Source organism: Notechis scutatus, chromosome Z (genome assembly GCF_049901735.1).
Source record: "Notechis scutatus isolate UNSWTSFEM ecotype Mainland chromosome Z, rNotScu1.2, whole genome shotgun sequence".
In the NCBI taxonomy this organism is placed as follows: Eukaryota; Metazoa; Chordata; class Lepidosauria; order Squamata; family Elapidae; genus Notechis; species Notechis scutatus.
Window position 1 is genome coordinate 27,317,792 of NC_142025.1, and position 24,627 is coordinate 27,342,418.

The window sequence follows — 24,627 nt, forward strand, 5'->3', positions numbered from 1 at the left end:
TCCTACCATCAGGTGTTTTGGATAATAGCTTGACTCCTTCTTATTTGTGGCAGCCCCTGCAGATATTGGAACACTGCTATCATGTCTCCCCTTCTTTTCATTAAACTAGACATACCCAGTTCCTGCAACCGTTCTTCTTATGTTTTAGCCTTCAGTCCCCTAATCAACTTTGTTGCTCTTCTCTGCACTCTTTCTAGAATCTCAACATCTTTTTTACATTGTGGCGACCAAAACTGAATGCAGTATTCCCAATGTGGCCTTATCAAGGCGTTATAAAGTGGTATTAACACTTCACGTGATCTTGATTCTATCCCTCTGTTTATGCAGCCTAGAACTGTGTTGGCTTTTTTGGCAGCTGCTGCACACTGCTGGCTCATATTAAAATGGTTGTCCACTAGGACTCTGAGATCCCTCTCACAGTTACTACTATTGAGCAAGGTATCACATATACTATACTTATGCATTTGATTTTTCTTGCCTAAATGAATAATCTTACTTCACCATTAAATTTCATTTTGTTAGATAATGCTCAATGTTCAAGTCTGTCAAGATCATTCTGTATCTTAAGCCTATCTTCTGGAGTGTTGGCTATTCCTGCCAGCTTGGTGTCATCTGCAAATTTGATATGTTCCCCATCTATCCCCTTGTCCAAGTCATTGCATATTTCCCTCAATGTAGATGCAGTTTCATTGAGAACTACACATTGAGTGCGGTTGTCAGCCAGTTACATATCCATCTAGTGGTGATGCTGTCTAACCCACATTTTTCTACTTTATCTAGTAGTAGGCTATGGTCTACTTTATCAAACGCCTTATTGAAGTCCAAGTAAATTATATTGACAGCATTCCTCTGGTCAACTAATTTTGTCACTTTGTCAAAGACTGCAATAAGATTAGTCTGGTATGATCTGTTTTTAACAAACCCATGTTGGCTTTTGGTTATTTCTTTGTTTGCTTCTAGGTGTTTGCTGATTCGTTGTTTGATTATCTTTTCTAGAATCTTCCCTGGTATTGAGGTCAGGCTGATAGGTCTGTAGTTTCCTGGATCTATTTTTTTTCTTTTTTGAAGATGGGAACTACATCAGCTCTTTTCCAGTCCTCTAGCAGTTCCCCAGTGCTCCAGGATCGTTGAAAGATATAGTTCAGTGGTTCTGGGATTTTGTCTGCCAGTTCCTTCAGAACCATGGTGTGTAATCCATCCTGGTGATTTGAACTTGTCTAGGGTAGACAGGTGTTCACTTACCATTTTCTTCCCTATTTTAACTTGTGTTCCAAATCTAGTTTGGGGTTCTGTTTTTAATAGGTTGGGCTGTTTTTTTCCCTTTGTGTAAAGACCAATGCAAAAAATGAATTAAGTAGCTCTGTTTTCTTCCTGTTGCTTGTCACCTTCTTGCCACTTTCTCCCAGCAATGGACCAATTGTTTTCTTGACTTTTTTCTTCTTTTTAACATGTTGGAAGAAGCTTTTTTTGGTTATTTTTTACTTTTGTTGCAAGCCTTTGTTCATTGTGAGCCTTAACTTTCCTCACTTCATCTTTACACGCTCGGGCTATTTCCTGATATTCTGCCTTAGTTATTTTCCCCTCTTTCCACTTTTTATAATTGTCCTTTGTGTCTTTCAATTTGTCAGAGAGTTCTTTATGCAGTCATGCTGGTTTCTTTTGAGAGCTATTATGTTTCTTCTTCATTAATATTGTGCTAGACTGGGCTTTTCTCACTTTTCAAAATTTCCCAAATTTGAGTTGTTTTCCCCTTGAGGATTCTCATCCATGGAATCCATCCCAAGCTCTCTCTAAGTTTATTGAAATAAGCTCTCTTTATTATTATCATTAAAGATGCATTGTCATAGAGTTACTAAAGCAGGTGATTGTATGATGAATGCTCTCTGCTCCTGATCAGCAGAAAGAATCAAGAATGAGAGGTGTAACATATTATCTTTTCTATTCATATGAAGGGTGCTAAAATATCCAGTGAATTTTGAATTTTGCAATTCTGACACTGGCAATATTACACATCTTCATAAAATCTAAATATTATCGAAAAGAAAGAAAATCTGGCTTAGACTGCAGAATATTGATTGTTGTTGTTTGGCTGGCAATGGGAAGACCCTAAATCTAACACTGAAACATTGAGGAATAGGCTAATATTCAGTGAATGATAGATGTCATTTTATTTTTGCAGCAAATACAATAATCATGACACAAATTCTTTTTTATTTATGTCAAATAAATGCTAGCATTGCTAAGCTTATTATATGTTTAAGATCTTATTGGAATATTATACCATTTTCATTGCACTTTTTATTTTCTACCATTATTTTCTTCAGGCATGTCATCGTATATATGTTTCCTAGATGAAAAATATAATCAGTTGTTTGGCCTCCTTAATGGTTGTGAATCATCTTTCCATTTGGGTTTAGACTCTGGCTACAATTTTTTCTGCGTGACATTCCAACATAATTTGTGTTTTCAATATGTCTCTTTTTAGCCCTTATGCTTCAAGGATATGACATTCTATTATGAAGCCTTTAACAAAAACTCAGAGAAAAAAAGATTAGCTGAGCATATATACTATAACTATTTTGCATATATGCCAACAACACCAACAAGTTTAGGTATATTTTTAAACTCTTGATCCATTCTTCATGGAAAGAACAATAATAGATTTTTGTCAGTTTTCATTCTAGAGTTTTGTCAGTTTGCATTCTAGAGTTTCAAGGAAATGATAAGTAGCTTAATTTTTAATTGATTAAACTGATTAAGTTGATCAGTCTCTCTTTCTCACATTAAATTATCAATATTACTTGCCTTAAAATATCTTTCTTTATCTTTTATCAAAAATGAAGAATTTGCATGCTGAAATGTTAGAACAAAGAATGTTAATTTCTTTGTGAATAGCAGGAATAAATATCATTCCAATATGCTAAAAACTGTTTGTAATCTACCAGTTCACCAGAGATTATTATATATGAGAGGAATGAAATTCTAATTTAGTTCATTGTAATTTACTGATACACATGTTAACTTAAAATATCCTGAAATTCATTGGTCACAACCCTCCTAGATTTCCAGAGACCTTAAAGAGTATGTACTTCCCACAAACATTGGAGTGGAGTGATGTTGGATCATAAGAAAGTTAACTTTTAAGGTGTTGGGAAATGTAATTTGGGGGGCACCAGGAGTTTTTCTGATTATATTTTTCCCATTGTTATTGTTTTTTGAAACTTGGCCAGAGTTGTGCTGCTTAGGAAGAGCAGCTGTAGAAATCTTTTAAATAAATAATTACTTTACTTGATTGCTTCTCTCAATAAAAGGTAGTGGATATAGTGTCTGTAGTGGTTGAAGGCTTGAAATTAGCAAAGACAAACCATTTTTTTAAACATAGATTCTGAGTCAATAAATATTATCAAAATGTCCCCATGAAATTTTTTAATATATTGGTAAAGCACAAAAACACACATGACAATGATGACATAAATGTGCAAGAGATTCTGTCATTTTATTTATGCCATCCTATCTTAACACTGGTTTTTCAATTTAATCGTAATTAACATTTATATGTTTACATTTGGTTTATAGTATGTCTCATAATGTTTTGTGTTGTATGAAAATTGTAAAGTTGCATGACTGTGCTATGTTTGAGTTGTTTCTATTGATTATCTTCACTGTCCAGTGTTCTTTCAATATGGGTACCTAAACAATACCAAAACTAATTTAGAAAAAGGGAAATTTATATGACTACCGTACCTATCAATATAATTGAATATTTTTCTATTATAGACAGCACAAATTTTGCAGCCATGTAAACCCAGACATAGTTTTCTATCCATTAGCAAAATTAAATATTATGGTAAAATGTTGTTTTGGTACATATGCACAGATGTACAGCATATATTTCAATTTGGAATTGCAGATTCGTTTCTTTAACCTACTTGTATCTCAGCTATTAGTAAACATCAATTATGTAGATGGAAAAGTTCAGTGATTATAGTATAACTCCAATCCCATGTTAGTGTTAATATAAAAGGGGTGACAAGCTGGAGCTTTTTAAAAATGTGCAAATGTAGTGGAGACTATTTATTAGGGCTCTGAAAAGCATTTATACAAGATGCTTTGCAAAGCATGTTGACATGAATGAAGTATCATCTCTGATTCATTAATATACCTGAGTTTTGCAAGATTTGTTTGCTTGATTTGAAGGGTGTTTTCCAAATTTCTCAATCTTTATGTACACAATATTTCTTCTAGGATCAGCAGCAAAGTGGTGTGATTAGGCATGCACATGCATAAACCTAAGCAGGGCATTCTTCAGATGAACTTTGCATGCTTTCAAATAATGTGGCTGCTTTAACATTTCAAGTAGCACATCATTCACCCCGCTACATTTTCAGAAGTGCCTTTCTTTAATGCTTTGTAGCCCCTCTGCCTATAAATCTTAGTATTAACTACTCTCTTATTATTTTATAGGTTGTGGCTGTTAGATCAGCTTTTCCCATGTTGGTACTACTCAAATGTGTTACGACTACTGTTCTCAAAATTCTTAATCAAGCTACCCAAAAGATAGAAAATCCTGGAAGTTGTAGTTCTAACTAATTTTGAAACTACCAAGTGGCAGATAATGTATTAGAACACTGAGTTCAATGCATCATTAAGAAGACATATTTCCTTTGAAAATACTTTCTAAGAATTTTCTAAGCTGGAATAATTCATAATAATTCCTTGGTATCTATTTGATATGTCCATTCCACTTCTGCAGTTAATACTGATATAGACTGATATAGGATCAAGGCCTTAGCACATTATTAGTACCAAAAAATTGGGAACCAGCTGTGCATTAAACAGTCTTTAAAGTCTGCACTAAATTGATGGAATAAGAAGCTCAGTTTTCTCATTCTGCACATTGGAGTGAAGGAAGAAATTGTGTTAAGCCTTTAAGCATCCATAGGATAGGGGATGGGGAGGAGGCAAATAAAAAAGGATAATAACATCATGATAGAAAACATGAAATTTACATCAATTACAAATAGGAATGTATCATGACATCATCACACACATATCATCATTTTGACATAATTCTAATTTTCTATGGAAGTGTATAATAAAAAGGTTGAATAAAAAATTACATGCTAGAAAAGAAAGGGCTATGTCCATTCCTGGAAGGCATTTTATCCAATAGAAGGCTTCTGTGGGCAATATTTGCTGATTCCCTCTTCTCTGCAGCCAGATGTATCTTCTGATCTCCTTTATTCTGGATAACATGATTAAGTTATGAAGTAGCTTCCAGATGAAACAAATGACTTCTGGGGAATTGTGGATTATACAAAGGCCATTTTCCACTTTCATTGTTTAGAGTATCCTCTATTGGTCTAAGCAAAGCCTGGATCCAGTTCAATGACTGCAAATGTTGACTGATTGAATTAAAATCCCAGCTGAGGTTCTGTTAAAATGATAATAGTAAACTGAAGTCAATACAGATGGCTGCTTTATATGATAAATGACATGGGAATAGTCTTACAGAGGGTCCTTATTTAGCAATTGGAACTGGAAGTTCTGTTGTTAAGCAGTGGGGTCTTAAACTGAAAACCATTTGACCATCTCACTTAACAATGGCAGCTACAGGAGTCCCAGTTGCCATTGTTAAATAAGGATTATGAAGGTCTTTAAGGACCTCTTGTCACCTCATGACTCCAGATTTTCTACTGGCTTCCCCATTGCTTTATTTGTGGGAATCTAGAAGGAAAGATCATAAATTGTAATCACATAGCTACTGTAACAATTATAAATATGAGGCCTAATCATAACTACCATTTCTTCAGCCCTATCATAAATTCAAACAGTTGCTGAGTGAGAGGTTATTAAATGAGGATCACCTGTACATTGACTTTTCTTATAAAGAAGGAGCATAGATTTATTTTGTTCTTTTCTTTTTTTAAATATTTTTAAATCTTCAGAAAGAAAATATATGATCACCCTATTTTTAATTACTGTCCTTTGAAATGGCCATCTGTGTTCACTTTATTTTATCATTAACACAAAAGTTCAACAAATTAGCCCAAGTAGTACTTTAAATTCATCAGAAGTTTTCAACATAGAGAATTGGTCAGATCCATTGCAATGGAAAGGAAAAACAATAGGCTTTAATTTTGGACATTATAAAATAGCCCTTGATTAAATGCTGGTTGTCTTCTCCATAAAAAGAGATATCTGCAATCCCCTTTTCTTGCTTAGTGTCCATGAAAAAACATTTCCATGGCTGCAGTTGAAATTAAATTTTCAGTTAATGTCTATGTAAAACTAGTTTCAAAGAAAAATGAATTGCATTTTTCCTCAGAGTGGAAAAATTCCCAGCTATCAATTTTTTAAAGTGAATGTACTTTTTGACTTAAGAAAGCAAGATAGTATACCTGAAATCTATAATATTCCTGTATCACTGTTTCCAAAGGATCATTTTAGGAAGAAACTTCAGTTTGGTCATTATCTTGGTATGGAAAATGGTACCCATTATTGAAAGGTGGTCTGTATTTGTACTAATACAGAGAATGCCATTTTAGAAATGAGCCTGATTGCATGGTTCATTTTGTTCTCCTTTGTAGAGCCAGGCTGCGGCCCACTACAAAGGCACTAAACATGCCAAGAAGCTCAAAGCACTGGAAGCCATGAAAAATAAGCAGAAATGTGTAACTACAAAGGACAGCGCAAAGACTATCTTCACTTCCATCACTACCAATACCATCAATACCAACTCTGACAAAACAGGTTAAGCAATAATTTCTGTTGTGATTTATTTCTTTTCCCCTTGTTGACTGCCCTGTCCACTGGGTTATGTAATTGCCATGCTGATTCATGCTTGAGCCATCATTCTGTATAATATTGATTTCTTTCTTCTTCTTAGTATACTTACAAGGGGAAGGTAATTGTGGCAACATGTGTAACTGATTTCTCTTTTGCACAAAGATGTTTGTCATCATGTCAGGCGTGAACGCATATATTTTTAAGATGAGTAATATCTATTGCCAGCAAACAATTAAGCATAAATTGCTCAGAGCCTTGTAGTCTAGGCCAGAACTGCTCCCCCTTTGCAGCTTTCTGTGACTCTTTTTTTAAAGCATTTTGTCAACACTTTATTGTCACATATTATTATTTCAAAAGGTATTGCATGATTTCAAATTGGATAATTTCCATGTAACCTTTATCCACTTTATAAACAGGTAAGTGTGACCAAAATGGATTATTCTTATATTTCAGTTTCACAGATTGAAAAACAGTATCTAAGTTTAAAATTATTGATCAAGTTTCTCTTTATTTCTTCTAGAAATAGAAACATTGCAAGTAGCTGCTAAATTGGTGGGATTTGAGTCTCTTCGTATTTAAAATCTGAACCACTGTTGGGAAACTTTATAAACAGACAAATAAGTATTTTATAGAAAAGAAGTGATTTTGTCCTTTTCTTTTCTAGTATTCAAGGTCTATACCTCTGGGTGAGATGGGCAGCATACAAGTTTAATAAATAAAGATAAATGATGTACATAAAAAGGTCAAGATGCATTTGCATCTGAATGATATAAAACAAGTAAATGGTTTATTTTTTATAATGTGGTCACTTGATAGAGACGGTTCTTTGAACTGTTGCTAATTTTGTCAGCCCTCAGTGTGGAAGTTCTGCCTTTGCTTATGGCCAGCTGCTCTTTTAATTAGTGTTCATTATTAAGGAAACAGGAATTTTACACTGAACTAAATTGGTTCTTGCCAGAGGGATAACCCATAAGACATACTGATTTGGCTTTCCCTTAATAAAATAAATTGAATTGAGACAGTTTTTCTTCTTTTTAATTAATGCATATAAAATGGATACTTTACACTGATTAGCCTACAGACAGTAGGGCAGAGTGGTAGAGTTGGGGAGATGCTTAATGTATCTGTAACAATGACTACATTTGAATCTTGATTGTTGTGTTTTTTTTAAAAAGTCCCTCAATTGATTAGTTTTCATTCAAAATAGACTTATCCTTTGTAAAACATACAGTTACAATTGCAGGTACTGTGGCACTTGGATAAAGTAGTAGTAGTAGTACCGTGTTTGTCACAAAATAAGGCTGGGCCTTTTTTTTTTTTTGACCCCTGAAAAAACAACTAGGCCAACATTAACATTCTTCTAGACTACTATATAAAAAAGAATTGAGATCTGAATTGGAGGAATTGTGGAAATTTGTCAACTTGCTCCATCGTTAGCCGGAATCTGGTTTCTAATCTGACCCATGATCTTTTTTTCTGTATTCTTCTGAATTTTCTTTTCATTTTTTCATATATATTCTAGAGCAGTGGTTGCCAATCAGTGGGCTGGGGACCACTGGGGGTCTGCGAGAAAATTTTGGTGGTCCTCAGAGAAATGTCACCCCTAAAGCAATTAATCCAGGCTGTGCGGGAATATAAGGCTGTGCTGCCCACATGGCCCACGGGAACACAAGGCCTGCATCTCTTGCATTGTGAACAACATGAGGTAGTGAGGAGAGGGGGGAAAGGGTGAAGGGGGGAACTTGCCCCACTTGCCCTACATGTCTCGCCTGGCCACCGAGCTTCTTCTTTCCGCTTCTTTTTTCTTCTGCTTTTGGCTGCACACAAGGAAAGCAGCAAAAGTCTTCTTTCTCTCCCCCAAACTCTGCCAGAAATGAGTCTTTGGGACCCTGCAAGGCATCCTTCTCAAAGAGGCTGTGTTTTTTTGAGATTTAATATTGTGAGTTTGGTAGTCTCTGAGATCTAAAAGTTTGGTGATCCCTGTTCTAGAGATCTCTTTATCAATAGGAATTTAGGAAGCATGTGACTAATGTAGATATTTGTATCATAAACTTTGCTTTAAGGTGTATTCCATCTAGAATTACCTTAGATTTTTGGATATAATCCCTATGATCAAAGCTTGTTTCCTAATTTTATGACTTGATTTAGAACATTTTTGAATATTTTCATTCTTTTCTCTCACTCTCTCTGTCTCTCTCTGTGTGTGTGTCTGTTTGTCTGTCAGTCTCTGTCTCTGTCCTTGTACCTGTGTGTGGTGGCTGTGATTATATTCTCTCTTTAATTCTCAAAATAATCCACCTAGGTCGAAGTTGTACTAACATTCCTGGAAGTAAATTACTGTGCAGCTTATTGTTATGTGACATGTTTAGAATCATATTATTAAAAGCATTTTAACTTTATATATAAAATTAATTTTTGCCAATGGTTGATAACTCCTAAATTCAGTTAATTTCTTTTTGATGATTCCATTATTAAACTTCCTTCTAAAAAATACTGTTAGTTTGTATTGCAAACAGCTTTTTCATTGGAAGAAAAATGAAATTGTATGGCATAACAATTATATCCAAAATCAAAACCTTATCTAGCTTTTTAGATTTTTTTATTCCTCCTTTATTATTCTTATTAATAAATCATACTTCCTCCTCCTTCCTATTTTCCCCAAAACAGCAACACTATGAAGTGACTTGATTGGAGAGTGGTTGTTTCAAATTCACCCATCCCTTCTTTTTTGCTATTTATTTCAGATATTTATATTTTAAGCTTATGATTAAAATTTTCTTTCATTCAAGATTGAAGGCAAACTCATCTAGCATTTTCATACTTTTATTTCAAAAGTCTTTAGTGGTTTAGGAGTTAACGAACAATTCCTGAAGATGATTAAAAAGTGAGGTTTGCATTTTTAAAATCTGTTTAATGGTTGTGAACAAGGTTACTAAATCACATTGTTTCCCAGCACTCAGACCCATGGAAAATGCTGTCCTGTAGTCTCCTTGCAAGAATAGTAACTTGGAGCACATGTAAGTCATCTGCTGCCCTCTTCTTAACAGATAACAGATAACCAGAGTTGGAAGGGACCTTGTAGGTCATCTAGTCCAACACCCCGCCCAAACGGGAGACCCTATACAATTTCTGACAAATGGCAGTCCAATCTCTTCTTGAAAGTCTCAAATGATGGCACTCTCTCAACTTCCGAGGGCAAGCTGTTCCATTGGTTGATTGTTCTCACTGTCAGAAAGTTTCTCCTTATTTCCAGGTTGAATCTCTCCTTGTTCAGTTTCCATCCATTATTCCTTGTCTGGCCTACAGGAGCTTTAGAAAATAGTTTGACCCCTTCCTCCCTGTGGCAGCCCCTCAAATATGGGAAGACTGCTATTATGTCTCCCCTGGTCCTTCTCTTTACTAGACTAGTCAAGCCCAGTTCCTGCAACCGTTTTTATCCATAAAGATTCCAAAGAACCTGTCTACTTGCTGGTTCCTTGATCTTTGCCACAGTCAATGCAAAAGGGACATCACATTTTAAATTTTTAAAAAAATCATTTGGGCAAGATCTAATATATCTTTTGAAAGCTGTTAAGCCTGAATTCCCCAACGAGTGTTAAGGAAAACAAACTAAACAGAATGTGTAGCGTAGTCAGATAGGCAGACAGGTAAATGTGTGAGATAAGTTTGTATTTTAGTTAACACGCAGTAAAAAACAGATACGCTTGTGCTATCAAAAATATAGTTTATTCCATTAGGAATTATAGCATAGTCAAAATAAACGGTCCATTAGTCATGTATCATTTCAGTCAGTCCAGTCGGAGATACTCAATTTGCAAAATCCGTGTTGAATAGCCAATGTCAGTTCACTTACAATAAATCAGTCCGTATTAACTCTTCTCTCCGTTGAGAAGTCAACACTCCTTTCTCTCCTCCGTTCCAGTAAGGAAAACGCAGTCATCAATCCATCCAGTAATTAGGGATCATTAAGCCAGAGAGAGAGAGCTGCAATTGACTTGCTTCTTTTATGGTGCTTTTACAACCACACCCTTAATTACATTCTTGTAGTTAAAGTTACACACACTTTAACCAACAAACCATGATAACTTATTTATTATTTTTTACCCAAACCAGTTAGGGTAAACAATGTTATCCCTAACAAAAGCAATGGTTCTATTAATGTCACCTAAAGGTCCCTTTTTCATCCAGAAAGCAGTTACTGGACAATTCCATTCAGAGTGTTTATGAATGCTGTTAACAGTTCTTTTCAAAATTATGTTAAACAACTGATAGCTCAATTGTACTGTTAAGGATTTCCTAACTTCTGGATACAAATCAATCTGATTCCAAGTTTTATTGTTAAATGATAGCAATCAATTAGGCATGGATGAATTAATTATTAGATCTCAGGGCAAAATGAATTGATGGAGATGGCTTATGCATGTATGTCCATGTCCATTTGTTATAACAGTTTGCTTCAATATAAATTTCTTTACTTTCCTTTGTATATTTCTTTATTCATTTTCATGCCATAAATGGGGGTGTCATGTGAGCCAACTGAGGGATGAAAGAAACCAGTGAAACGGTGGCTTTTTTTATAGCTATCCAGCCAAGTCCACAATTTCTGATGTTCCTTCTAATTTTTATATAATGGATCAAGATGTAATAACTATAACATATTCTTAATCAAGAGAAAAAGTATACTTAGAATCTCATTCAATCATAATCTCCAAAGAGCACCCAAAAACTGTATGCAATCTTTTATTTTTCTTGCCCTCTCTCACTTTATAGTGCATCTTACCATTCCTACTTAAATGACTATTCTTTGACAAATTATCTTCTCAGAAGCAAAATGTTAAAATGTTTGTTGTTATGTCTGAGACTGCTGATGGGAAAGGACTGAGATATAATGATGGTTGGAATTGAAATAAAAGTTGAGATTGGAAACTGCTTAGCACAATCATAATGTTTGTGCAAAACATGGAAATAACCCTTTAAATAAATTAAGATTTGGGCAGAAGCTGGCAGTACAGATCACAAGGTTACCCTCTTCTTGTTATGACCTAGGGTTGGCACACTAGGAACACATGCTAGGTGAGAGCTTAACCACCTTTATTCAACCACCATCCCCCACAATCCCCACAATTCAGAAAGTCCCAGTCTGTTCTCCAAAGTCTCTGCCCACAGGTTACCCTTACAGACCTGGAGCAAGGATCAAACATACATGCCTGTTTTGTGCAACTTCCTGACGGTGAAAATCCACAGGAACAGCACCAATCCAGGAGTAAGACAGGACATCAAATTGGCAAAGTTTACAGTGAATGTCAAGACAAAGGATCAAACGTCATTCCACACCAGCAAGAATTTTGGAGCAAAGTTCTTCTTGGAGACATGATGTATATTGCAGTGAAATACAACACTTGTTCCTGACAAAACCTTCTCCCCATGGTGTCTCCTTAAATGCTATTCTCCAGGTGATCCTTGGGATGAGGAGTAGGACTATCTCCTCTTGTGTAATCAGTTCACCCTGCACTGACTCTGCCTCCTTTCCATTCTTGGGGATCGGGTGGGGGTAGCATTTGCTCATCTCTGGAGTTCCAGCCCTCCTCTGCTGCCTGCCCATTCCATCTCCTCCCCCCTTTCTTGCTCAGTCTGCATCCTCGCTTACTCTTCTGATGCCTGAGGGGCCCAGAACATGTCACATTGCATTATCGTTTAGATCCTTGAACTATCTTCCTGTTCCACTAAATTAGATACCATAGGCATGCTCTAGGTTCCCTCTCTTAAATGTTGCATCTGATGGATGCATAATTTTTCTTAGCAGTCCCAGCCTTGTAAATCACCCATCTCCTTGAGATCCAACAGGCACCCAATTTTTTACACTTCCAGAAGGCTGTAAAGAATGACAATGCTGGAACAGGGTGAAGTTGGAGCCTGGCTAGGTTGTGTTGGCTATACTGGAGAAGATTGGTTGTACTGTCAAGACTTTGCTTTAATTACTTTTGGTTTTTATGATGCTTTCTTCTGTGAACTGCCCAGAGTTAAATCTCTAAAGATAGGCAACTGATGATGGAGGGATGGACAGATGAATGGTTTACTTGATTAGTTTAGAATCAATGCTGCCTTCTATTTTCTGATTTCTCTTAAATTTCTGGGAATGATTCCCTGAATTGAATTACATTGATTTCTACAAAGAATAAGTTTATATTGGCTTCCACTCTTTTCTTTTCTCTTTGCTGGTATGTTACAAATAGATTTCATGGTTCTTTTATCTTTTTTCCATTACAGTTGAGGGATGTTTATGATTGTCAGCTGTTTTGTGACCTAAAATTGATTTTTTTCAATATATGTCAGAACATTTGTTTCAAAATCATAACATGGCATTTGACTAAAAGCCTTATTGTCTTTTCTTGTATTTCTGCTTTTTTCTGAAATAATTTTCTTCCCATAATAATTGATATTTGCTCATGTTGATTGCCATTGCAGAATATATGGGATGTATTACTGACATTTTCAAACTTGTGTACTTGAAAGAACATTTATCTTCCTTGACAAAATGTCATCATGTTCTGCAAATGGACAGTAAAAATATCACTACACTGTGATTGGCAGTGCTCATTTTACATTTTTCTGAAATTGACCCCTATCATTTATATTTCACTCAAGAATGCCACAAGGGTTAAAAAAAAAGGCAACATTAAAATAAAAATGACAAATGATGAGCTCATTTCAGCAATTTTTCCTTGAGTCCGATTTCATATGCTGAGTATATTCTTATGCAGTATTCAGCCAGTTCACAATGGTTTGAGTGAACCGGTAACAAGGATTTGGCATGAGTCGCTGAACCGGTAGTAAGTTCTGGCTGGCCATGTCCCTGACCAGGTCACCTGGCCACCGCTGGCTTGCTTGCCCCACCCATCCAATGCTCGGTCCCCCTGCCGCCTGACACTCACCCCTTAAGGTATTTCTTTTTTTTTTCCTCCTGACAATCCGCTGTTCATATGATCAGCTGTGCCAGGATTCCCCTAGCTTATCTTACTGCTTCTCCCAGGAGGATTCCCTGAGGCCCAGGAAGGCAAAAAATGGAGGGAGGGGCACAGCCCCCCTCTCCATTTTTTTCTTCCTGAGCCCCAGGAGAGTTCTGGGACCAAAACGCCCCACCAGGAGGCTCCCCTCAGGCCCAGAAGGCTCCAAAATGGAGCAAGGAGAGTGCTGCATGCCCCCTCCAGGCTCTGTTTTTCTTCCTGATCCCCAGGAGACTTTCCTAGGAGCAAAAATGCCCCCAGGAGGATCCCCTGAGGCCCAGAAGGCCCCAAAATGGAGCAAGGGGGTGCTGTATGCCCCCTCCAGGCTCTGTTTTTTTTCTTCCTGAGCCCCAGGGAAGCTTCCTGGCAGCAAAAATGCCCCCCCGCCAGGAGGGTTGCCTGAAGCCTGGAAGGCCCAAAAGTGGGTGGGGAGAGCTGCAAAAAAGCCATGCCCACCCAGTCACATGACCACATGCACCAAGCCACGGCCACCAAGCCATGCCCACAGAACTGGTAGTAAAAAGTTTTGAATCCCATCACTGTTCTTACATTACTATAGATTGAAAATTATCACACTGTGATCATTATTGCTAAAAATTCAATTTTGAAGCCCTAAACATAAAAATATTGCAATGTTACGAGGCTTAACATAATTAAAAACAAAAAAAATATCCATAAACTACTACAAGACCCAAAGGAAAGACATAATGTTATATCTATCAGAAGGTGGCTAATCTTTCACAGTTTATAACTGTCCTTAAACAGAACCTGTTAATATATATCTACCTTATATGAAAACCTGAAAATCTGCTTACTGAAAAGTATAAGAAAAAAAGAATGTGAAAATAGAAATCCACTAATTGTGTTTGCAGATATAAACTTAATGAAATGGTTAACCAAATCTTATGAATTGGCAAGGCAGCCCAGATTTAAAGAAACGTAAAATTAGTATATGAACTCTAAAGTTTCTAAAAGTTAGACTGAAATTCCATTGCATCCTTCATTTGATCAGAAATTAAAATTTTCAATGAACAGAATTGTTTTTAATCCAATCACCAAATTCTTGTTTGAGGATTAATGTTTTGCATCTTCCTCTCTATCTTGAATTCATGAGATTTGTCTTGAGAGGGAATGGTTTTCTTCAGTGTGTGATGTGATCCCAGAAGGTTTTTCTTGGCTGTGAAACCAAGAATGGCATAGTGGTGAGACCATTGGCTTTGATCTGGTAAACCAGAGTTTAAGTTCAAACTGCTCCTTTTTTCTATTTAATATACTTCTAATTTTTTGATTGCTATTGAAATGAAGGAGGCTGTCCAACTGAGATAATTTGAAGAAGCATATATAATAGCTAAGTTCCCTTCCCATGATTTGTCACTAATCACCTCTTCAGAGCCTAACTTAAGAAGAAATCTGAACAAAAAGTCATTTAATTCCCAATTTTCCAGACAGTACTGGATGATTGGGTTTTCTATATGAATTCAAGCCCAATGAATCAGGAAGACACTAGATTGAGCTAGATTATTCTTATCAATCAGAATAAAAACACAAGAAAGTAAAAAATAATTTTCTTGCAACTGTTCTGCCTTTGTTTCTTAAATAAATTAAGAAAAGTTGCAACAGAGTTTCATAATTTATTATGCATAATAATTTATGTATAATTCCAGTTTAGATTCAATTCCAACATTTGGAAAGATGAATAAAAACAAAGACCATCCATAGCATTTATCATTGTTTCTGCTAAAATTCTTATTGTGTGAGTACATTATAAGGCATTTATCATTGCTAACACCTTTCTGCCAAATCAAGTAATATCAGAACAGGTTTTTATGATGAATATTAATGTAGATGGCTGTCTAAGAGAAGTACATTATATGTTTCCACTGTCTATCACTTATTCCTATGAAGTTGATGAAAAATTAGTCCACTCAATATTCATGGAATTTGAACCTCCAGAAAGGAGTTTTGAAAGATATTGCTCATTTATGTGTCTTATTCATGAACAATTATTTCACAATTCTCAAGTAATCAGTTATATAGATATTTGACCTAAAGTATATAATTTTGTTCAGATAAAATTAGGATTTCAAAAAAAATCTTGTGCAATAGCAAAAGTTATACAGATTTTTAAAGAAGTAGTTGGATAAAATTTTGAGGAAACCAACTTTTCTAAACTACTTTGCAAAGCATTGCAGCCTATATTCTTAAACCAGATAGTTTTGTTGCTTCAATTCACTTCCTTTTTCTATAGCTTTCTCAGAATACCACCCACCATTTGCAGTAGCTAAGTAGATACTTGCAAACAGAATGGTAATTTAGGAAATGTGCATAGTTTGATCAAAATGCAAACCACATGCATAAAAAAGTATAATGTCGCAAGGGTGATTCTTTCACTGTGATATGAAGAGATCATGGCATACTACAGATAAATCAGATTCATTTCACATTTGTCTAGGGAAAAACATGCAGTTGGTGTATACTCTGTTCTATTTGTAATTGTAGTTAGCAAAGAAACTATTCAATTATAAATGTTTCTAGAAGCCTACCAGATGCATTCCAGGGTGTTGGGATAACTATGAATAAGGCTCAATCCTAAGTAACCTCTATGATGAGTCTGCATCTATTAGTACACCTTGTAAATATAAAGCCTATAGCAGTTAATGGTTAATTTCTTGGAAACTAGAAAATACTGTTGAAATGTGATTCTATGTTCTATATCTCTTGATATAGAACATAGAATCACATGCTATGCTTTTTCACTCCACATAATTTGTTTGTACAGTTATGGGTTTGGTTGTTTTGCTGATTATTCTTTGTCAGCCAAACTCTATTTGGTTTGAATCTTTTCACATATTCTTTACATAGACAGTGTTTACATCTCTTCAGGGTACAATTTATGGAAAATCTCATGATAAAAACCTTATATTTTCATTCCATCACTGATTTTCTAGAAGCATCATGCAACTTTTATATTCTCTGCTTACATAGCTTTTGATTTTTTTAATTTCTTTTTTATTGTTCTCAGCTTTGAATCTGGATACCAAATGTCTACTTTGGCCTACATTTGGCAGCAGCATTATATTTTAATTTGTGTATTTCCTCAGATAAACAAAATGAAAGGATGTTAACATTTTGAAGTCATTTATTGCTACTAATTAAAAATACAAACTAAAATCTATAGCCATCTACCATAAACCCATTAGAAAGCAGTGTCCAGATGGCAAATAAATATTGAATATTTTCATAAATAGACTCTTATTTTATTTATTAGCATATGTATCTGATTTTTGATGATTTATTTACCTAAATGCAATCAAACCACAGAAGAGTGAAATAATTTTTCAGATTATATGATTATATTTAGTGGGATTATTTTGTGCTACTTGAAGGAACTCAGTAGATGTAACTCAGACAATATTAATCTATCACAAGATAGATGCTTTTCTGGAACAGTTTACATATTTTTTTTAATCCAGTACCTTGTATGAAATAATTCTTGTGGTCCCCATTGTTTGATCGGGTACGAAAGAGACGCGAGACTAGTGTACTTCAAGCTCTTTATTTCATGTATAGATCTGTACAAGATCTTGGAGCCGCGGCAGCCCTTCATATAGGGATTGCTCGCAGCTCGCTGGCCAATGACAGGTCTTTGAATCTCCTGCGATCGGCTCAGCCAATCGCGGTTGATTCTTAGCGGACCAATCACTGCCGTTCAGTGGACCAATCACAATGCCGTTTGCGTGGACCAATCAGGAGTCAGTATTTGGAGTATGTTAATACAGAACACCCATGGCTACTTATACTTAAATGTTTGTATAATAAAAACTGAGAGCACTAAAATATTTCTGGCCTTTGGAACAAAGATACTAAACTGAGTGCTGCTATAACACTGCACACTAGTTGCTTAAATAACATTTTTAGATACAACAATTAAATACATTGCTTGCTGATGCCATTGTCACTAAATTTAAATTTAATTGCTTTTAAAAGACCTCTTTCTTCCTGTAAAGTTTTCAAGCATAAATTATTAGTAAAGTTAGAGGAGGAACTCCTACTCATTGAGATCTTTAACTCACAGAGATTATGTTAATTGAAAGCAATGCTCACATAGTTACGTTTCAGTATTGCAATATTTAGTTTTATGAAGTTTTCTTCTGTGTTTTCCTGAAATATGTTTCATAAGTTAGACATTGCCTTTAGCATATAATACTGTACATTACTTGAAATCATTTGATTTCAGTTGTTTGCATTGAATGTGTTTATCTTCTGTCAATATATTTGGCCTCATTACTAGACAGGAAAACAAAATACAGTTTTTCTTTAGTGACAGACAAATATATAATTAAAGTTCTATCTTCTAAAACTGATTCTAGAATCTAAATAAAATGAGGCGTAGCTAAGTAATGCTAACTGGTATAAGACTTATCCATTCACAGAAATAGATACTTCCTTGATGATCAATAATAATAGATGATTAAATTAAAAAGGTACCCAAAGATGCTAATGTTCTATCAACACATCTTTACATTATCTTGTGGAACTGTACCAATTATACAGGGATTTCTCCAATTTGGCTGCTCAGGCCTAAGTTAAAAAAAAGTTGCATGCTAAATCCTTTGAAGATAGCATTTATTTCACAATTGTTCTGGAGATAACCTGACCATATGTGAACTAATTTTTCAGTTTTACCATTGCAAAATGATATTGCATTGTGTTACACAATGGTTTGAAGCTTAGAAATTCATTGAATTGACTCTAGATGGGTTAATGCTAGAATTGATACTAGATGGACTGTAGGAAGTGCCTCTCTGTAGAGATAAACCATGACATTGACTCCTATATTTTATTTATTTATTATAATTATTATATTCTTTGAGGGAAAAAGGATATTCCACAAAAGAGGTATGGCAACAAAGCATCTACTTAACTTTGAGACAGTGGGAAGTCATTAAAAAGATCTTCTTGGGCTTCCAGGAAGTAGATCAACAATGATTTGAGAAGACCATTCTGGAGATAGCTCAGAACCAAGCCAAGATTAGGCCCTATAATGAGCAAATCAGTCAAGTTGACTAGTGAAAAATATCATTTTGCTTGAGTTGTCTATTTCATTTTAGTTATCCCATCCAACAGTCATTTATGGTATTTATCTGTAAAATGCAATTTCAGGTAAGCATCTGAGGGTTATCTCTCCTATCCTTTTGGCACAAATAATTTTTAAAATACGATTTATGACTAGAAATCTCAAGCTTCTATATCTTTGATGAGATTTTTCATGATTTACATTGTAATTTAATAGTTGTATAATATGCTAGGAATTTTCTGCTGAAATATGCTGTAAAAATATTATAACTAACTTAATAGGTTGTCATCACAAGACTAACATTCTCTGTTAATCTAGCATATTTACAAGCGTTGTGCCCAAGATAAAATAGAACAACTGATCAAATTATTTAATTAAATGCCAAAATTGCCTTTTATTTCCGCTACTTCTATTTCACATTTTTAGGCATAAATATCCTTTCCCATCAAAAATACAGGTCTGTGTCACCTAATTATGACATTTGTCTATTAAAATGTCAAGATCCACTGACTTTTTACTGAGAATGATAATAAAATAAATAATAGCTTTAATTCCTTCAGTTCCATTTCATATCAATGGCATTGCACTTAGTGAGCTCTGAACTGGTAATATATCAATGGCACCAGTTTCTGCAAAGCTTTCCAGTAGTTATTCAATTCAAACTGATAAAATTAGAATTATGATACCTTGTAATTAAAAATACAATAAACTTTAGAGACCCTTTTGATTATTGGAAAATAGGTCTATGCAGTGTTTTGGTTCATTTTTAAAAGCTGCTACATAGTATGTGGCAAATGTTAGCATAATGCTATTTGCAACTCTTTAAAGCTGCTTCTTTTCTGGGGATAACATGGCTGCCCTCTCTGGCTGATTTAAACAGTTGCAAAGAAGTATTCTATTTGTGTTCTCTAACAACTCTGAAGAGCTATTTGGAATCCAAAGCACTACGCATTGGGCATGCCTTTGGTGCATGTCTTTAGTGAAGTCCTGGAAAGAATGTCAACTTATAAATTGAATAGGAGAAGTAAATCAGAAAAGGTCATGCCCTTGAAATAGGGCATGATTTTGGCAATAGTTATGAAGAAATCATTCATGTTTCAAGAAATTTAGAAGTTGGTTGCTTTTTTGGTCTTTCTTCATCTATTGAACCTTACATGCTTACATTCTGAACTGAATAAGGAATTGGTAAAGCTATTCAGTAAAAGATGGCACAATACATTTCATATGTTTGAACTATTCTTCTCCTAACCCTTGGCCATTGTCCATTATGCTGAGGCAGGTAAGATTTATAACACCTAAAGGGAGTGACATCTGCTGGAAGAAATATTTCAAAAAATACCAGATGGTAAATATAATAGACCAATTAAAGTTGGTCTATTATAAAGTTGGTACACCCATATAATTTCAGTGCACACACAAAAGAGGCTTTGATAATGCACTTGCAACTAGCGTTTAGAAAAACACAAAATACATGAAAACATTTCATCTACTACCACAAATCAACAGTTTATATCCCAAAAAGGCATAGGATAGATATGGAGCATATAATTTATGAAAACCTCACTTGTTCATGGCACTTGTTTTGCTGTTTCGATAGCTGTTTCTTTTCTGAAGCATACTGCCTGCTGACAGAACCACATCTTCAGGGCCTTCTGAAAGAGTGTTAGAATTGTGGCCAGTCAAATCTCTGGGGGATGATGTTCCAGAGAGAGGGAACCAACATGGAGAAGGCCCTTCTTCTGGGTCCCGCCAGATATATCTCTTTAGGGTATGGGATGCTCAACATTCCTTGCCTCCCAACTCTAATGAGTCAAGTAGATGTAGCCAGCAAGAGACAGTTATTCAGATAACCTGGTTCCAAATCATGAAGGGCTTAAAATGTGACAACCAGCACCTTGAATTTCACTCGGAAGCAAATTGTCAACCAATGAGGTTCCCACATGAGAGATACATGTGCATACCAAGGTCTTTACAAAACCATGTGGACCACTGCATTTTTCACCAACTGGAGCTTCTGGATGCTTTCCGGGGCAGCCCCATGTAGACCACATTGCAAATTCTACTTATACTAATTAACATGCAATAGTATAACATTCTCTCCATTTTCTGTCTTAATTTGCTACCAAAGGCACTTGGCAAAGAGCAAACAAAGGTAAGAATTTTATGATGATACAATCATGCATAGGGATAAGATAAGAATTCAAAACAAAGAAATTGAATTGTTTAAACAAAATTGAAAGTAAAGACAGTTCATTTCAAGAAGACTCCTATCTTGGTTTTGTTCTCATTTTATTAGCCATCATTATTCCAAATAATACCAAATTATATTATTATTCTTCCTAGATCCTTTATATCCACTTCCCATTTAAAGAAAGAAAATTATTTTAATGTTGAGTTAATGTGTCATTGAGTTGTTCATTCATTTAAATCTCATGGATTAAGATGGAACAGAAGAACAAAAAGAAGCTATTTAGGGTTAAGAAAGAAATAGTTTCATGAACCACAGTTCTGCATGTGGGATAAAACTTTGTGGAGATGGCAGTATGAAAAAGAGTTCTAAACATGAGTTTGCTAGTATGGATAAGATGCAAACAGACAGAACAAGGACTTGGTTTGGATTGAAGAAGTAATCTTCCTAATGACTAAAGTAATTCTTTTACTGGTTCTTTATCCAAATTATAATTTATTTATTTATTTATTTATTTTATTTGATTTGCCAATTGTTTACAAGATAATAAGTATAAGTGTATACATAGTTGTGAATACATTAAATGGGTACATATAAGAAAAATAAAAGAAGAATAAGAGAAACAATAGGACAGGGATGGTAGGCACGTTGGTGCGCTTATGCACGCCCCCTACAGACCTCTTAGGAAAGGGGTGAGGTCAATAGTAGACAGTCTAAGGTTAAAGTTTTTGGGGTTTGGGGAAGAAACTACAGAGTCGGGTAGAGTATTCCAGACATTGACCACTCTATTGCTGAAGTCGTATTTCCTGCAATCAAGTTTGGTGCGGTTAACTTTGAGTTTGTATCTATTGTGTGCTCTTGTGTTGTTATGGTTGAAGCTGAAGTATTCATTGACAGGTAGGACATTGCAATGTATGATTTTATATACCATGCTTAAATCAGACCGAAGGCAGGCGTAATTCAAGATTTTCTAGTTCTAGAATTTCAAGTATGGTGGCATAAGGTATTCTACAATGAGTAGAGGAGTGGAGAACTCCTCTTGTGAAATATTTCTGGACTTTCTCAATTGTGCTAATATCAGATACGTAATGTGGGTTCCAGACTGATGAACTGTATTCGACTATTGGTCTAGCAAATGTTTTGTATGCTCTGGTTAGTAGTGTGATATTACCAGAGAAAAAGCTACGTAGGATTAGGTTAACAACTCTTAATGCCTTTTTGGCTATGTGTGTTGCAGTGGGCTCTAGCACTTAGATCATTAGAGGTGAGTATTCCAAGGTCCTTTACAGAGCTTGGGTCATCAACAAGATCTTGACTATTCAGCTTGTATTTTATTTTCTGATTTTTTTGCCAATATGTAAGACAGAGCATTTATTTGTTGAGATTTGAAGTTGCCATTTGTTTGACCATTCTGATACATAGTCAAGATCTTTTTGTAGGGTAGCAGTATTGTCTGTGGTATTGAACAGCTTTACATCATCAGCAAAAAGAACGCAATTGCTCTTAATATGATCACAGAGGTCATTTATGTAGAGTATGAAGAGAGTTGGTCCTAGAACACTGCCTTGGGGACACCACTATTGACAGGTACAGAATTTGATAGGGCGCTCCCAATTTTGACCATTTGTTGTCTGTTTGCCAGGAATGCTTCTATCCAGTTATTCAGTTGTCCAGAGATACCATAGGATTTTATTTTTAGGAGTAGTTTGTCGTGTACCACTGAATCAAAGGCTTTACAGAAGTCTATGTAGATTGCGTCTATTGCTTTGCCCTGGTCGAGTTGTGTCGTCCATATGTTTTTGCAGTGTAAGAGTTGCAGATTACAGGATAGTTTTTCTGAAACCAAATTGTTCATTGGAGAGTAGGTTGTTTGTCTCTAAGTGGAGGATGATGGATTGGTTAATAATTGATTCCATGACTTTACAGGTGACGCAGCATAAGGAGATTGGTCTGTAATTTTCAACTAGGCTTGGGTCTCCCTTTTTGAAGATGGGGATGACTGTGGCTTGTGACCATAGGTTAGGCAAGGAGCTGGTCCTGAAAGATTTTTCAAAGATTATGCTTAGAGGTTTGGCTATGGCAGTGGATAGCTTTTTAAGAAGTAGGCACATATTCCATCCGGTCCAATAGATAGATAGTTTTAGATTGCGTAGTGCTTTTCAACATTGTCTTCTGTAAAATCGATATGTATTAGATCATTGTTGTTATCTGTGGTACAGCTAGGAAATACTGGGCATGATCCATTGCTGTTTACAAATACTGAGCCGAAGAATGTGTTAAAGATGTTGGCTTTAATGGTGTTGTCGTTGCAGTCTTTACCATCAGGTCCTATCAAGGGTGGGATAGACCTTGAGTCTTTTAGTTTGTTGTTTACAAAATTGTAAAAAGCACGGGTGGAATTGGTGCTTAGAAGGTTTTCCTCTTGTTTAATGTGATAATTGATGCATTCGGTCTTTATCTGGTGGCATAAATTTTTGTATCGGCTTTTGAAATTGGCAACGTGACCAGATTTGTTTTTCCGCCAGAGTGATCTCTTTTTGGATTGAAGTTTCCTTATTGTTATGGGTAATCTGCTTTTTTGTTTTGTTTTGGGAGTTGTTGTTGGTACATATAGTTTGATGACTCTTTTGACTTCAAGTAAAAATATGTTGTAATGGTCTTCAACGGTATTGCATCCAGTGAATAGAGATTGCCAATCAAGGGATGAGAGATCGTTGTCTATAAGATCATAGTTGCCTTTTTGAAGTTACAATTGGGGATTGCATCATTGTGGTGATTTTTGTGTGGACGTATGTTGAGACAAAAGTCAATCATATTGTGGTCACTGTTGGAAAAGGGTTCTTTAGTTTGTATTCCGTAAATTAAATTCAAACTATTGCAGAAGATGAGATCGAGGCAGTTGTTTAGTCTAGTGTTGTTGGTTACTAGTTGTTTCCAGTCCCAGATTTGTAATAGCATTGTAGAAGGTTGTGTGTATGATTTCAGTTGTACAATCATTTAGGGTCCAGTCAATATGAGGGTAGATTGAAATCGCCAAGAAAGATAAAGGGTATGGGCAGGATGCAGCCCATGTTTGTAATGTATTTAGCTTGTTTACATGTTCGATGTCATAATCAGGTGCTCTGTAACATAGTAAGAATCGAATTGTGATATTTAAGGATAGTTCACAGATGATGGTCTCAGGAAGAGCAAGCTCCTGGGTAACTTGGATATTTTTAGATGTAAGGACTTTTTATTTTGGTCATGCGCGAAGTTCAGAGCGAGCTGACCAAAATAAAAAGATCTACAATCATGTTTGGAGGTTCCGCATTTGGAGCTTCCGCCGCCGTTTGGAGCTCCAAACAGCGGCAGTGCTCCAAACACGAAGCCGGTTGCTAAAGAGCCAGAAAGCAGCAAGGGCGCCAGGTGGAAAGGACAGGGTCGCGATCACACGGAGATGCCCAAAGCGCAGGAGGGTGAGACGGAGGGAGGGCGGTCGTGTAATTGGCGCAGAGTGAAGGCAGTAGGATGACTCTTGGGCGGAGTGTTGCTTGGGCCGCATGCGCGCTGCAAGGAGGGAAAGGCGAAAG

General features: G+C 35.7%; 1 protein-coding gene across 4 annotated transcripts in view; it reads left to right on the forward strand.

Annotated features, from left to right (window-relative positions):
• Nucleotides 1-24,627, forward strand: part of ZNF385D (zinc finger protein 385D) — a 212,894-nt gene that overhangs the window by 134,265 nt on the left and 54,002 nt on the right. For 3 of the 4 annotated variants that reach the window (XM_087947593.1, XM_087947596.1, XM_087947594.1), the window contains one exon: nt 6,591-6,753. The exons of the other annotated variant lie outside the window; for it this stretch is intronic. In XM_087947593.1, coding sequence (XP_087803719.1) covers nt 6,591-6,753 — 163 coding nt within the window. The remainder of the gene's footprint in view (nt 1-6,590; nt 6,754-24,627) is intronic. 4 annotated transcript variants of the gene reach the window in all.